The 15,632-nt window shown below is 48.0% G+C and overlaps 2 protein-coding genes across 2 annotated transcripts; one reads left to right on the forward strand and one right to left on the reverse strand.

Moving 5' to 3' along the window:
- Positions 1 to 351: 351 nt before the first annotated feature.
- On the reverse strand, positions 352 to 5,342 carry MYCFIDRAFT_88149 (uncharacterized protein; the record flags this gene model as incomplete). The annotated part of the gene is made up of 4 exons (XM_007928450.1): positions 352 to 640; positions 709 to 788; positions 884 to 5,132; positions 5,188 to 5,342. 4 exons carry the CDS (start codon positions 5,340 to 5,342, stop codon positions 535 to 537), a joined length of 4,590 nt encoding a protein of 1,529 aa, XP_007926641.1. The 3' UTR covers positions 352 to 534.
- Positions 5,241 to 11,119, forward strand: MYCFIDRAFT_174854 (uncharacterized protein; the record flags this gene model as incomplete). Its single annotated transcript, XM_007928451.1, has 14 exons — positions 5,241 to 5,301; positions 5,345 to 5,446; positions 5,481 to 5,663; positions 8,961 to 9,105; positions 9,138 to 9,281; positions 9,337 to 9,589; positions 9,625 to 9,795; positions 9,827 to 9,897; positions 9,929 to 10,608; positions 10,635 to 10,697; positions 10,741 to 10,768; positions 10,793 to 10,922; positions 10,953 to 11,047; positions 11,086 to 11,119. 14 exons carry the CDS (start codon positions 5,241 to 5,243, stop codon positions 11,117 to 11,119), a joined length of 2,160 nt encoding a protein of 719 aa, XP_007926642.1.
- Positions 11,120 to 15,632: the final 4,513 nt, after the last annotated feature.

Below are 15,632 nucleotides of genomic sequence, written 5' to 3' on the forward strand. Positions count from 1 at the left end.
GTTGATATTTATCAGCAGCGAGAGTTTTCTGGATCTCACTTGTGCCGCTCCGCGAAAGCTGGGTCTGTCTGCCAGGCAACCGGCCCAGTCGTAAATTAGCAGATGGGGCTGTGTGACCGAGGGATGGGTAAGGTGGAAAGATATGAGTCTTCGCCAGGCTCACTGCATACATACTTTGTACGCTCCGCGGGAAATCGTGTGATGCCGCACGCTGTCTGCGAGGTGATGAGCTGGGTCATGGATGAGGAGGTGGAGTGGCATAGCGTGGTGATAAGAGAAAGGGAAACATGTTCTTGGCCCATTCACTGCCTACCTCAGAGTATTCATGATTCTTGAGAGCTCATCAATGTTGAGATCTGAACTCTTCGCTTCAACTCGCCCTCCTGACTACGTGTACAGTCGTCATATTGTCAGTCATTCATGTCATATAGTACATACATACCGCCAAAATTCAATGCGTTTCTCTTCTACATCGCATGACTCTCTCCAAAACTTTTACATTTCTCATATACACCACCAGACAAAAGGCTGCAATTACTCGTCCACCTCTTCTTGCACGACCTTCAGCCTCTCACCCTTCCTCGACAAGGATGAAGAGCTCTTCTGCGCCGCAAGCCATCGGTCAAGCGCAGACGCAGTGCTACCAGAAAAGCAAACCGTCAGCGTTCCACAACAGCAAATACACATGCGGGTTGCCTGCCTACTTACTTCTCATCAGGCAAAGAAGTCGCAATCGCACTCTCAAGCGGGCTTGGATCTGCAGACGGCCGGTGGCGTGGGGATGAAAGCTATTGCAAATTAATCAATATATACTACCGTTATCATCCTGTCTGTTGTACAGGCTCATGATGCTGTCGATGGTGTTTCGTATAGGGATGCGTACCTGGACTAGAGGGCTTGCCTGGGCCAAGCTCACCTCTTCTCCGCTGTAAGTGGATACCCAATCATCTTCTTCTTCAAACTCTGTTTCGCACATGCTGGGGATATCCGCTCTCTTGGAAGCGTTGCTGGAATGTAACTGTGATCCTGACTGTACTGTTGACATAGATGTTGAAGATGGTTTGGGGCTCGTAGGTTGTGGTTGAGATAGATCGACGTCGGATCTCGCTGCGTCGTGGGACATGCCGTAGAGAGGGTGTGGAGGCGCATTATCTTTTGGCACTTTGCCGTTGGCCCCAAGCTCGGGCACACCCCGAGGAGGCCGTGGGAAGGCATATCGTGATCGGATGGAGGGCAATGCTGTGGTGGCGTCTGGACTGGGAGGATGCTCGGCTGGGAGCTCAATCGGTTGACAGGGAGATGCAACTGCTGATACCCCATGCTTTGCGAGCTCCGCCGGTGAGTACATTTCGGGATGCTGTGCCATATGTTGGTTTCCAATGTACGTCCAGAACCTGTTGGTCCTTTGCTTTATGCTGGAACCGTTCCCGTTCTGATGTTGGGCAATGAGTTCTGCGAGAGCCATTTTCGAAACATTGTTCTTCTCCGTTTGTGCATCAGGCCACTGCTCTTCGCCACTGCTTCTGTTGTTAAGCAGTGGTGTTCCATTCAATGAGATAGAATCCGCGTCTGAAGACTTGAGGTTCCTGAACGCCGGGTTTCGCAACTGACTCTCGGAACTGCTTCTAACTGGTTTGCGGGAGTTGGGCACCTTGGGTTCTCCCAGGATGATTCTTGGGAACCCGCTGATGGGGAAGCCATCGGGCTCAAGTCCGTCATGCTTTGAAAGGAACAGGTTGATTGTGGTGGCCTTGCTCTCGTTCCGTAGAGGAATGTATACGTTCGGTAGCCCGAAGACGGAGTTCTCGATCATGCCCTTGATGATGGGCTCAGTCAGCGTGAACTTGAAGCAGAAGTCAGACTGGTCGACGTCAGGTTTGACAAGAAAGTACGGCTCGAAACCCTCGACTCGTTTCTCATCTAGAATGCGACCCAATGCGGAAATCTCCGTGCCACCATCCTCAAATCGGCAATGTATCGCTCCTGTGCATATTTGTTCGCTCTTCTCTGCAGTCGCTTTGGACTGCAGCTCGAGGTAGAACGACGATGCAACCAGTCTGTGAGCAACGTTTCGAAGCGCTGCTTGTCGATGGGCTGTCTGGAGGCGCTTCCTCACGTTGACCTGAAGTGACAAAAGATCTGACTTGCCGTCAGCCGCCGGTGGTTCTCGGTCGAGATCTGGGTTGAATCGGATGAATCGTCGACCTCTAGCTTCTGCTCTGTCTCGTACAACGTGATGTCTGAATTGTTGCCACGCAAGCTCAGCATCAAGGACATCATCGGTGCGCTTTGCTCGCCATCTGCCAGACGCTTTCTTGTTGGGCGATTGGGGAGGCGCTGCAGGCACTGCTGCAATAGCTGCAGCCTTTTGGCGATCGGACAGTTTGTGTAGAACGGTGATTCTGTTCTGGCCCGTTCCCAGGCTCAGGAACATATCTGGCTCTCCAGCATCCGGCCAGATAAGCCTCCGCTCTCTGTCGGCAATGAAAGCAGGGTTTGGACTGCGAAGTCCGCCGTCCAGATATGTCTTGCCATGGAACACGAAAGGCTTGAAAAGTGTTGGGCTCGACAAGGAGGCAGCAATTGCTTCATACGTTTTGAGCTCCATCTCAGGGTTGTGCGGTCGCTCAAAGGCATACGCTGGCTTGAGATCTTCAGGTCTCCTGTAGCTGGCAAGCAATATCGTTTCCTGGCCGGTAGCACTTGTCGACGTCAGCGCGACTCGTGTGTTGTTCCGCAGCTTCTCGTTGGAACCAAATAGGTCATCATCGTCAGTGAAGGCTGTCTTCAGGGCTGAGTGCAGAGGCTTTGTCTTGAACTTCGGCCCACTCCCCAAGACCTGTGCGATCTGATTGATGATGGGCACACCTGCAAGTCTCGGAGTGAAGGCGTGATCGCAAAGTGCAGCGAACATGTCGATGATCGAATCAATTGTCCTGTTGCGCAATGACAGCGCTACCGCGATTAGACCGCCTGTACCTGAGCCCATCATGAGATCGAAGAATGATTGGACAGGGAGATGACCACCCAGAGCCTGTTCGATGGCTCTGAGCACCTCGAGCTGAACGATTCCACGAATGCCGCCCCCGTCAAGAGACAGGATGCGAACGCTGGCGCCCGCAGGCTTGAACTTGATCACTGTGGGCTTTGCCCAATTGGTCGCCTCTCGATGAAGTGGACAGCAGGACACTTGAACCGAGGACTTCGATTGCTTTCCGTAAGCCTTGATGCAAGCAGTGCAAAGGACGTGACCACAGGCAAGCGGATGCTCGGGCACATCCATCAAGCAGCAGAAGCAAGTTGCGTGAGAACACATCGAAGATGCAGGTCCGACTGCTTCGAAAAACTGGTTCAAGTACTCGATGTGTAGGTCTAGTGCAATGCGTTCCTCGGGTATAGCTTGCGCATCCACGCTGTGTGAAGCCTGCTCGAGCTCGTACTGGAAGTCTCGATGGATATTGCCAATAGCCGCTCGCAACTGTGCCTTCCACTGCGGTAGAAAAGTTGAGTCGAAGGCGGCCTGATAGTCTCCCGCAGCGATGATGCCGGCCTCGTCTTGGTGCCCTTTCGGCTGATGGCGTGCCTTCACGAGCATGCACTGCCTTGTGCCATCAGCAGAGATGAACGAGCAAGGATAGTGAAGTTCCAGGTATTCTCCCATCGCCCAGTCGAAGAATTTCTCATAGTTTGAGAAAAGCTCGTCGACCCTACCTTTTCGGAAGCGAGCACAATCCAGAAGCACGCACGAAGCCAGCATAACACTCATCTTCTCGAAAATCCATGAGATCCGGCCGTGTTGATGATTTGGTTGCTGGGAGCTGATAGTGGTGCAGAGTTGTAGGATGTGCCCGCCGAAGTCGTTTGGGATCGGGTTTCGCAATAGGGATATTCGCATGAAATTGAATGGTATGTCCAAATGCTTCGTGAAGTGATCGAAGCCACTCTGAAGATACGTGTTGAGTTCATCAGCATTCGTTAGCATTCGCGCTCTGCGCTTATTGCGGAAAGACTCTTCGCAGTTGGACTTGATAATCTGCTGCAGCTTCCCGACCTGTTCATCAATCGTGGTATATCGTGGTTTGCTAGGTATGCGAACGACTTTGAACGAGCTGTAGTATCGCAGAATGAGGTCCTCTACGGAGTAGATATGTTTGCCTAAGCTCCGCCAGTGCTCGGCCAGCTCTCGAAATCGAGGTACGCCCTCAACATAATCCAACGCTCCTTTGACCGAAGACAATAAGCTTTGCGTCGCATAGTTGACGTCCCATGCCTTGTCGTCGACACCAGGATCCGTTCCGTTGAGAGCGACAATGCAATGAGGTAGGGCGGGTTGATTGATCGACTTTTCCAAAGAGCTCGCGCCCCAGTCCAGGAGCTTCGTCAAGACTGCGGATTGGAAAGTCTTCGGGTTACGGAGAACGAATACCACGCAGTCAGAGAATGTGTAGAGCAGGCGTGGGTACAACCTAGTGACGGCGTACTCGCGCTGACGAGCCTCCTCGGTGTTGGCCCATTCGATGGGTCGCGAATAGACGTTTCCAGGGCGTGGCGCATCTGGCTCAGGATTGGTTCGCCGCCTTGCACGGGCTCCAAGTGGCGTACGCTCGCCTCCCTCGAATCCTTCGCAGTCTGCGTAGAGGATTGGTAGTTGCTCTGCATGTGTCGCTGGATCTGCATAGAGATGGACATCTCCCGAAGTCGGCAGAGTATCGTTGACTACACTACCGACCACGGGCGAGGGAAACATGCTCGGATTCTCCGGGTTGGCATTCTGAGAGTCGTGGTTGATCAGCATTTTGATCAATGTTGACTTTCCCGCATTGGTGACTCCGATAAAAGACACAAGCTGCGGATAGCGGTTGGAAGCACTTTCGATGGGAGAGATGCTCGCCATGAGCGTCGCATATCGGCCATAGTCCTCGAAGTTCGGTCTTCCAGTGAGATCTCTGGCAACGCCAAACCATTTTGTTGATTCGTCATCTTCGTGAAGCTTTTGAATCTCGTCGGGATCCCTGGTCGGGTTCAGAATGGCTCTCAGTCGCTTGACAACATGGGGGTCTGTCTTCTCATGAGGCACGCCATCTCTGCCTTTCTTCCTGGGTTTGTGTGGACCTTGACGTCCCCAGCAGTCGCTGAGAGCTACATCAGTACTGTGCCGGGGTTCACATGCACCAAGTCTCAGCATACCTGCAGTAGGAGCTGTCGCAGTCGACGCAGTGCCATACCGGGCGCTGTGGACCATGACAGCGATCGTCTTCGCATTCCTCGGAGGGCTCGTCGTCCTGGTCACTGCTGCAAGACGTGTCGCTGTCGTCGTCGCGGTATTTCGACGCTGTGGTCATAGTGCTCGCTCTCGCAGAGTCGTCTGGAAGGGGCTCATTCGGGCTTCTCCGCCAGATGCTGGCGCTGAAGCGCCGCGTGTCTTCGCACACCCGACACCAACGACGTGTGTAATAAGTTATGCGAGGACTAATAATGAGGGAGAAGATTTGAGAAGCTGGAGGCGTCCGTGCACAGGCGGTGCTGCGATGATGCCCGTTCGGCCTGGTTTCAACCTCTTATAAACTCTGCCTTCACCCTCTCTCCCGCGCTACTATGGATTCAAAGTCGCTTGTCAGTACGGCCCGCAGAGCCGCCTCCTCCGCAGATTGAGCTGGATAGGGGTATTTGTATATAGAAACACGCCAATTGTCCCGTCTATCGTGCTTAACTAGAGGATAATCGTCTATTCGAGCCTCGTACGCGCATTTCTATCGATTTCCACCAAATTCCAGCAATAATAGCGACTAGGTCGACTCGTAGTAATGCTAGTGTGCCTCTAGCGCGATTAGACGACGAGTTAACCGCCTCTGCTAAGTTAAAGAAGAAGGTGTTACAGTCTCTCTAGAAGCCTATTAGTCCGCCGCTAATAAGACGAAGACCTAACTCGACTTAGCAGGCAAAGAGTAGCTCTAAGAGTAGGTCTAGCGCCGGCAAGAAGAGCAAGAAGACTGCCGCAATAGAGCCTAATCCAATCGAGGGCCCCTCGGAAACATAAAGCAAGGAGACCGTAGTACCGCCGGCAGAGGATAACAGTAACGTTATACCTAGCAAAACAGCTGTTTCTTCCTCCGCCTCTATTACTACCTCCTCTTCCTTTAATACGGCGTAGGAGGCTACTACTGCTGCTAGTAGCGTATCCGCTCTTACCGCCGGTAATATTCCTGTTACTGCTCCTAGCTCTTTTAACTCTAATAATAAGCCTAAGATCTTCTACTATACTAGACAATAGACTGTGTTTAATCCGGCTAAGAAGGGTACCGCTCGGTCGCTTACTACGAAGGCAGTAAGCTTCCTTACTACGAGAGACAAAGAGGCATAGGATGGACATACGTAGGCGGCGAAGTTTAGCTAGTTAAATAGCTATTAGCGGCCTTATCGTGTTATAATACGCGCTAGCGCGGACGGCTCGAAGAATGCGTTTGTTAGCGACTAGTACTAAGTAGGCGACGATATCGACGGCGACTTCGTTTATCGATAAGCTCTCGACTGTACGATTAACCTAGTTAAAGCAGGTCGGAAGAAGCCCTTTATTAGTCTCGATTTCTATATAAAGCCTAAGCAACTAGTAGTAGCTAGAAGCCGAGGCAAAGTTAGTAGTAGTAGTAAGAAGTTAAAGAAGAATCCGGACAGCGTTTAAATAAGGAATACTAGCGCTATTATTGCTAAGATTGAGTTAATTAGACGACTAGACTATAAGATATTCAATGAGTGGCTCTATAGCCGCAAGGACTATCCGCAATTTAAGAAGGCAGGCGAGTCTGCTTACTAGCGTAACCGCAGTATAAAGGAAGTTAGCGAGAATCACTTCCCCTAGTACGAAGCCGCCCTCGTAGAGATTTCTAAGGCTATTTAGAAGGGCGAATATATCTAGAATAAGGATAGCTCTTAGCTAGACAGGCTTCTATTAAGGATTGAGATTATGTTAATCTCTCGCAAATTCTAGCTAAAGTATCAAAAAGACACAGTCAAGCGTATACGCTACGCTAGCGAGTCTGACTCCCCTAGAGGTAGAGGTATAGGTAGAAGCGGAATAGCGAAGCTATTCGGGGAGGTTCTCGGCGGAATGCTATACTACTAGAACAACGGCACTAGTGTTATTCCTAGCACTCTATCGAAGACTCCTATCCGTACTCTTGCTAGATACCGCTCTAGCTATAAGGCGCCGTTTAAAGTGCCGTCGGCGGCGAGGTTTCGACTAACTAAGGACTCGACGAAGGAATTTTTCGACTAGGCTAGCTTATAGCCGGCTTTCGCGGAAACAGACTCTCTACGCGCCTATATCGGGGTTTTCGTAGGCATAGGCTAGCACCTCGACAATATCGCTAATATAGACAAGTCTGACTAGCCTAATAAGCTAAAGGAATGGACTAGAATAAGGTTACGTTTAAAAGAAGGTATACGAGAATAGCTAGTAAAGAGGGAAGATAAGATTATCGCCGCGGAAGTAGCCGCTACTAAGGAGGGCGAGACCTAGTCGAATTTAGGCCTTCCTTTAGGCTTCATTCTTTTTATAACTACAACATCTACAACCTTGTAATAAGCGGGAGATTCTTAGTGTAATTACACTCATTTAGCTGCAATTTAGTATGTTAAATTAAATGCGTTAGTTATATAACAAATAGAGCAGCAGGCAAGGCTAGCGTTCGAACTGTTCACTTAGTTCTCTGCCTTCGGGGCTTACCGGCGCTAATAACATTACTCGAAATCGTCGAAATCTATGTCTAATTCTAGCTCTGTTCCTTCCTCGTTAAATACACTACTCTTAAGGCCTTCTAGGTTATCAAGATGCGGCGGCGACGTATTCTAAACGTATTCGAGCTATCGCGACTCTTCTATGTCTAAATCCATTATATTCTAAGCGGCGCTAGCAGTAGTTGCGAAGTGATCCGGATTATAAGGCAAATCGACGCTATTAACGTTATATCTAGCGTTCTTAAAGAGACCTCGCGTACGGCGATCTCTATACTTATAAAGGCACTAGATTAGATACTTCTCAAAGCTCTCGAATAGCACCTGCTTAGAACGGTGCCTTTGGACGGTCTTCTTTAGCAGATTGAATGTCTATTCGATAGGATTCAAATCCGGTAAGTACGGAGGCAGAAACTCGAGATGATAGCCTACGTCTAGTATAGCTTCTTTGACCCTTCTTCTATAGTAAATACTAGCATTATCTATAACAAAGATTATAGGTAGACTATCTTTAAGGCACGGCAGCACTTCGTCGACTAGCTAGGTTTAAAAGCGCTCGCTATTAATCGAACCTTAGTATACGTACGTACACGGCAAATAGCCGTATATAGTAAATGCTAGTAGGACTAACTACCTCACTTCTCGCTTAGTATATTAGTGCTAGATACAAGCTATTCCTTTAGGTAACTATCTATACTTGCGCTAACTAGTCTTCTAATTATAGGCAGTCTCGTCGATAAACACTAATCGATCGACCGGCTACTTTGCGCACCTAATAACCTATAACGCTCGAAGTAATAGGTTCCTTTCCTTTGCCTTAATCTGCTGCCTTTTACGAGTCTAGCCCTATCTCTTCTTTAGTATTATATAGAGCATGCTCGGCTTCAAATCGACACCCTTACTACCCTTATTAACCGGCCGAAGTCGTAGAAACTCGTCTTAAAGAGATTGGATCATTTTAAAGAAGAAGGTGTCCGGTTTATCGTATAGGAGGTTAAAAAGCTACTCTTCTTCTACTACTAGTAAAAGCCTTCTACTACCCTTCTTAGCACTATAATTAGGCAGGTATAACTCTCCAAACAGGCGCCATTTAACCTAATAGCGATACACCGACCTCACGGTTATTGGTACTCGAGTCTAGGCAATTATCTGCTTAGGAGTATAGCCCTTAGCGAAATAGGACTTTAGAAGCTTCTATAGGCTGCTATCGATCTTAGTTGGACGCATAGTGCACGTAACAACACCTCGGAAGGGTCTATACCACTGGAAAACCGTCGACACGATATCTATAAGATGGTGGAGGATTCTATATATAAAACAGAGGACTGAAGGCCAAGAAACCACCAAAAAAGCGGTGTGGTTCCTCTCTCGGAGGTGCAGGGTTCTCCCCGCACCTGACTGACAAGCGACTTTGAATCTATAGTAAGACGGGATCCTGCCGTCTTCGCGCCCGCCCCGCCCCGCCTTACCGAGCGCACCGTACCTGAAGCGAGGCCAGGCCGACACGAAAATGCGCATCAGCAGCTCCAGCACACAGCACAGCGCATACAGTGAAGGCCTTCTTTTACTTCTTTAGTCTTGTTAGCGTGGCGTGGCCGTAACGAGGATGGTTTGGTTTCACCCTCTATCACGCGTGCTGTGTTCCTGCATTGCGCGACTCGTGCTCCTTCCTCCTCGTTGCACATGTTGTACGGGCACTATTAGCATTCGCATTGTTTTGCCCTCCATCCATCTCGTGCGTCTGGATACCTGGGCCGCATGCTGCAGAAGCAAGTCCCTTAAAGCTGAACTTGCGCCCCGAGCGGCGAACCGTCTTGGGCAATGGAGTCTACTTTCCACCAAGATCGTCATCGCATTTGTTACCGTACCTAGTATGCAAAGAGGCCATCGCAGCCATTCCCGAAGTCGCGCGCAAGACCGCACTTCTACGACAATGCCCGCGCTGAGCATGCTGTGATCGCGAAAACGACCAAGCCATCACAGCCGTGGTACTGCACGTCAGATCAGCCGTTCACTGCGATTGCCTTCACAGCGTCGAAGCTACCCTCCAGCTACAGGTACCTTGTTTCATCTTGCTGCAGCTTCGAGGCCATAGCACGTCATGAAACTTATTAGCTACATGTATCGGCTGCAGACGCCACGCATTCCGATGCAGACGATAGAGCTGTGCATCTTTACTGTAGCCGTGCTTCGTGAGCGCCCTCTTATCGCACCACGAGAGCGGCGCATGCACTCGACAAGTAAATTTTCAGCTCCATCAGCCATGGCTTGAGTGTGCGGACCGGGATGTATACAGCTTCACCGGCCTACCGTCGAAAGGAGCCTCGATTGGAAATTTGAGCATAGTATGCGCATCCAGCTTACCGAGACGTGTTTTCGGTGTATCTAGACTGATCTCACCTGCCGTAGACCACTTCACCGATCGATCCATCGCCCTCCACGCGACGCGAATCGCACTGGCTCACCTCTTCACGCTTCTCTCTGCCTCGGCGAATGCGCTCTCGATCTCGTCAGCCAGGAACAGCAGCAATGGCGGGAGGCACGCGCGAATCCCGAACCAGCCTGCTGACAAAAAGTCATGGGAGAACATGCCTGAGTTCATGAATAAAGATGATCTAATTACGCTAATACATATACGAATGTCTGAAGGCTCCAGAACGTTGCGCAAGAAGTTGCTCTTCAAACGTACTAGAGAAAATGGTTTTCAGCTATGGCACGAGCGGATTGAAGCGCCTGTATCTCAGAATGCCAGCAAACACTGCAGGGACCTCAGGGAGCTATGTGGACAGAAAGTACCCACTGCCTTTGGCCATGTGAACAACAACACCGAAAGACCCAAAGCTTTACGAAAACTTAGAGAGCCGTTGAAGCCGCCTCGTCGACAAGGTGTTGACTTGCATGAGTCCCTGTCCACCTTTCCAACATGTCTCTTTACCGCATCCATCCTCTAGGTCCATGCTCCTCTGGTCTACTCTTTCCACTTCATCGCGATTTAATCTTGTCTAAAAGTCTTGGGTCTTTCCGGTCGCAAACTTGAGTGATCGCTGGTCAACGCATCAAGGAGGATAGTGCAATGGATCGTCTTTCCACCTCAGCGGCGGCTTATGAGGAGGCCAGCCTGGCAGCATGCAATGCAATATGCGAAATGCTCGCACATCAGAGCTGATTATTTGGAGCGCCACGAAATCCTTGTGAGCTTAGCTTGCGAATGCATGGGTGAGGAAGCACACATGTTGACGGTGGTCTGCCTCCATCTCAGGCTATTTTCGCTTTGTGCTCGTGACTTCCTTCATGTTCTACGTGCACCGGATCTCGGGTCTTCTTAATATAGTATAGTGTGGAAGGAAGAGCGAGCCTTAGCGAAGCGCCTGAAGACAAACTGCACTAATCGGGCGATTCCTTGCTTGCAACACCTCCTTATAGACTATATATAGATTTACAACTCAACATACAGTATAGATAGGGCTTGGCATATATAGAGGGGGTTCTGTAGCATAGGAAGGCGCAACACATTGTAGATATTTTGAAATTAGCATCGTAAAAGTAAGATCTATAGTCTATTCTAACTATACGGACAGTTTCGGCTTCCCGTTTGTTCTACGAACACCTATGTCGCGATAGACAACAACTATCTTCTAGAACACTCTATCTATACGAGGAACCTTAGAAAGCAATGCTCTAATACCTCTAAGTGTCGCTTTGCCCGTATTTGCTATTATTCACTTATACTCGCTGCCTATCGGTGCCTACCCTTAAAACAGCTATCTCGCTAACTTATCCGTACCTCGATACCTATACGCATACCTAGCAACCTAAAACTTCTTAGACACCTTTAAGACACATCCGCGATCGTATTTAACGTTATGCGCTACCGGAAACCCTAGTATTTAGTGCCTCTATATCGCATCTAGCGTATTAGCTGTCCTATATACTACCGCGATACCGATACTCGAGCGCTGAGACCTACTATTCTAAACAGTACAGACACCCGCTCCGTAGTCTTTACTGCTTCTTAAAGTCGTATACGCTACTACTTAACAGACTCCGACTGTTAAATCTAACACTCGACACTCGATACCTACTCTTCCGATATCTTCTATATCTACTACGATAACGCTTCTACTAACACTTCCGCTAAAACTTCCGCTAACACTTCCTACAGCATATAATAGGCGACCGCAATGCCTAACGCGCTCTCTAACCTATCTACGCGCGATCGCGATAAGGCTAAGAAGGGCAGACTTAATGTCGGCGATGCTAGCGCTAGCGCTAGCGCCGGCGCTAGTAATCGGCGTAGGAAGGAAGGTAATCTAGACGAGGCTAATACCTAGTCGACTAGCAATTAATCGTATAGAACCTTAATAGACTGTCGAGCGTAAGCTAGAGATGCCTACTAATCTAGACGAGGCTAATAAGGCTAGCTAGATAGCCTACTTCGAGGAGCGCTATATTAATATAGACGAGTATAGCCTCGAGGAAGTATAGCTGCTTATATAGAATGCTAGTAGCAATTAATAGGCGATGCTATTCTATCGTCGCATTATCGAGCATAGTCTGCGGCGTATACTAAAGCTAATACATCCTTATCGCGAGCTATTACTAGAACCGACTAAGATACAGCTCGACTGCGTCTATACTATTATCTTCGGGAGATAGGATGTGTTGCTTTTAGCTCGTACTAGCGCTAGCAAAACGATCATTTTCTAGGCCTATACTATGCTTACTAGTTTCGTTATATTGCAAATCGTACTACTTATATGCATCGCTAATAAGCAGAGCGAGGATATAGTAGCCGCTATCCGCTAGTTAGATAAGGAAGAACAAGATCTAATTAAGGTCTGTATTATTACTGCCTAAACAAAGGAGAAGGATCTATCTATGTTTACTAATATTAAAGAAGGCCGATACTAGCATATTATCTATAGTCCCGAGCAAGCAATAAGCACTAAATTCTAGGAAGTCCTACGTACTATCTCGGATCGTCTTAGCCTCTAGGTATAGGACGAGGCGTATATACATCTAAAGTAGAAGGATTTCCGGCTAGATTATAGCGTGCTTTACCTCCTTCGCTAGCTTATAATATAGGATACGACTATTCTCGCCTGCTCTACGACATTAACGAAGGAAACCAAGAAGTATCTGCTTTAGCACGGCCTCCGTCTACAAGGCGATAGCGCATTCGAAACCTAGGTTATCTAGAGCACTATCGATCGTCCAGATACTAAGTACATCTTGCAAACGATACCTTAGGGCTAGATAATAGGGTTCGACTACCTATACTTCGTACTTAAGCATGTAGTAGACGCCGATAGCTTAGCGGTACTACAGAATATCTAGAAGACTATTATCTTTATCGATAGTCGTAAGTAGATCGACAAGGCTCGCGTTACGATATGCTAGTAGCTTATACTCTTAACTAGTAATATTAATAAGGACTCGCCGGCTAAGCAGCATTCTCGGAAGTATACCTAGGATAGAGAGCCGGTAGTACCTAGTAGCTATAGGACTATCTATATGCTCGGCGTTGTCTCTTTTTATACTACGCATATCGCCGACATTAATAAGAATAAGCGGTATAAGGAATTCAAGAAGCCTAAGTCTCAAATCCGTATCCTGTTCGGCACTCTAGCGACTTCTACTAGCGTTAACGTACTAGATGTCGGCTTAGTAATCTAGATTAAGCTTCTAATTACTAAGGATGTCGACGATCTAATATAGAAGTTTAGTCGTACGGCTCGCATTCCTAGCATAGAGGCATTAGTAGTTATGTTCGCACTATATTAGTTGAATGATATAGAGAAGCGTATACTATACGGTTCTAACTACCGCTCGATAGTTCTACGAGACCCGATAGTAGCTAGCGCTAGTGTCGCTAGTGTCGCTAGTGCTAGGCTATACTAAGTATAGGATTATGTTCTAGTACGACTATCTAATCTGCGATATACTACTATTCCTAGTAAGGAATTCGACGTCGATGAGTCTATCTTCGATGCGTATAGCTAGGATAGAGACGAGGAAGACGAGGATGCTATTATAACCGATCTACTAGCAGTGTCTATGCCGCCTCGTCCTGTTCGAACTACTAGCCACCCCTTTTATAATACTATCGTAACAGCAATCGCCGAGAACGCGACTAAGAAGTCCTAGTCTACTAAAGAGATAGGCTAGCGTAACAACATACTAGATATCTAGTTATAGTTATAGAATACGCGCTACTACCCGAACCTAGAATATCGCCGCTGCTTTCGTAATATAATCTTAGAGATATATAGCGAACACGAGTGTACGTATAGTGTTGACAAGGTCGTAGTAGGCACTGCCGATTGCTATAGTATGTATAATCTAGACCTGCTAGATCGACTAGTCTAGGAGGGCTATACTGCTCTAGTAGTTCTAAAGCTACTAACGGCTCCTAATGTTGGATCAACCTAGCACTATACTCTCCTGTTCCTCGAGAGCTTCGTATCTAATATCGTAGAACAGATCTTTCTAGACTAGTACGATAATCGCCTCTTCGGGGTTATCCTATCGACCTTCTTAGTACCCGAGCCTATTCTATAGGATCTATATAATGTCTTTAGTGCTAAGTACGGCCGGACCGAGAATGCATTTCGAACCTATGCCTCTAGTAAGGACTACGATACCCTAATTGAAGAGGCGGATATCTAGGAGCGGGCTATAGAGTTCTATACCTAGTATTAAGCGGAGGCTGATAACCTTCGAGAGATCTAGATAGAAGAAGACCTCCTACTAGAGCTAAATCGCATTATCTTTAGCGTATTTGCTAAGTATAATGTATTCGTTAGAAACAGAGATGCCGAGAAGAAGAAGAAGGCCGAAGAAGCTACTACTACTGCTGCTACCGCCGCCGTAACTCGGACAAGCTAACCTATCGCTAATCGGCCTACTAACTAATAATAGCGCCGTAAGCAGCTATAGAAGAATACACAGAACTCTGCCCGCTCTGCTATCGAGGCTCGTAAGAGGATAGCAGTAAGGAACACTAGAGGCATATAGGATCCAGATTATAAGGAAACCGCGCGTCGCTAAGTAGCAGGAGGCAGCTAAGTAGGGGATAGTAATAGTAGATCAAGCCGTCGGTTAGGCCGTAGCCGTACACTATCGGCTCGAGAGAGAGAGCGTAGGCGTAAGGCTAGCTAGTAGGAAGGTAACGATATAGAAGACTTGCTAATGTTTAGTGTATAATATTCTACGAGAGCATGCCTAGTTGAGCTGCTTCTACGAGAGCTAGCGCTAGAATTAGCCGCTAGAATTGGCACTGGAATTAGCGCTAGAATTAGCACTAGAGCAATTAGCGGTAAAATAGCACTAGAATTAGCACTGGAATTAGTACTGGAATTAGTACTGGAATTGGCACTAGAATTGGCGCTAGAATTGGTATTTAATAAGGCTTCTATTATGTCCTTATAAGCTCGCTGAGTCCTTGTCCTATCCCCGGAAAAGTGAGCCGTAATACTACGCTCGATCGCGTTGCTTCTACGAGAGCTAGTTGAGTTGCTTCTACGAGAGCTAGCGTATAATACTCCTACGAGAGCCGGCGTGTAATATAGGATGCCTAGTTGAGTTGCTTCTACGAGAGCCGGTATATAATATAGGATGCCTAGTTTAGCTACTTCTACGAGAGCTAGCCTAGTTTAGCTGCTTCTGCGAGAGCTAGCCTAGTTTAGCTGCTTCTACGAGAGCTAGCCTAGCGTATAATATAGGATGCCTAGTTGAGTTGCTTCTGCGAGAGCCGGTATATAATATAGGATGCCTAGTTGAGCTACTTCTGCGAGAGCTAGCGCTAGAATTGGCGCTAGAATTGGCATTTAATAAGGTCCTTCCTCACTACCCTTCTATTATGTCCTTGTAAGCTCGCTAAGCAGGCTCTTCTATTATGT

Source organism: Pseudocercospora fijiensis (genome assembly GCF_000340215.1).
Source record: "Pseudocercospora fijiensis CIRAD86 unplaced genomic scaffold MYCFIscaffold_4, whole genome shotgun sequence".
NCBI classification, from domain to species: domain Eukaryota; kingdom Fungi; phylum Ascomycota; class Dothideomycetes; order Mycosphaerellales; family Mycosphaerellaceae; genus Pseudocercospora; species Pseudocercospora fijiensis.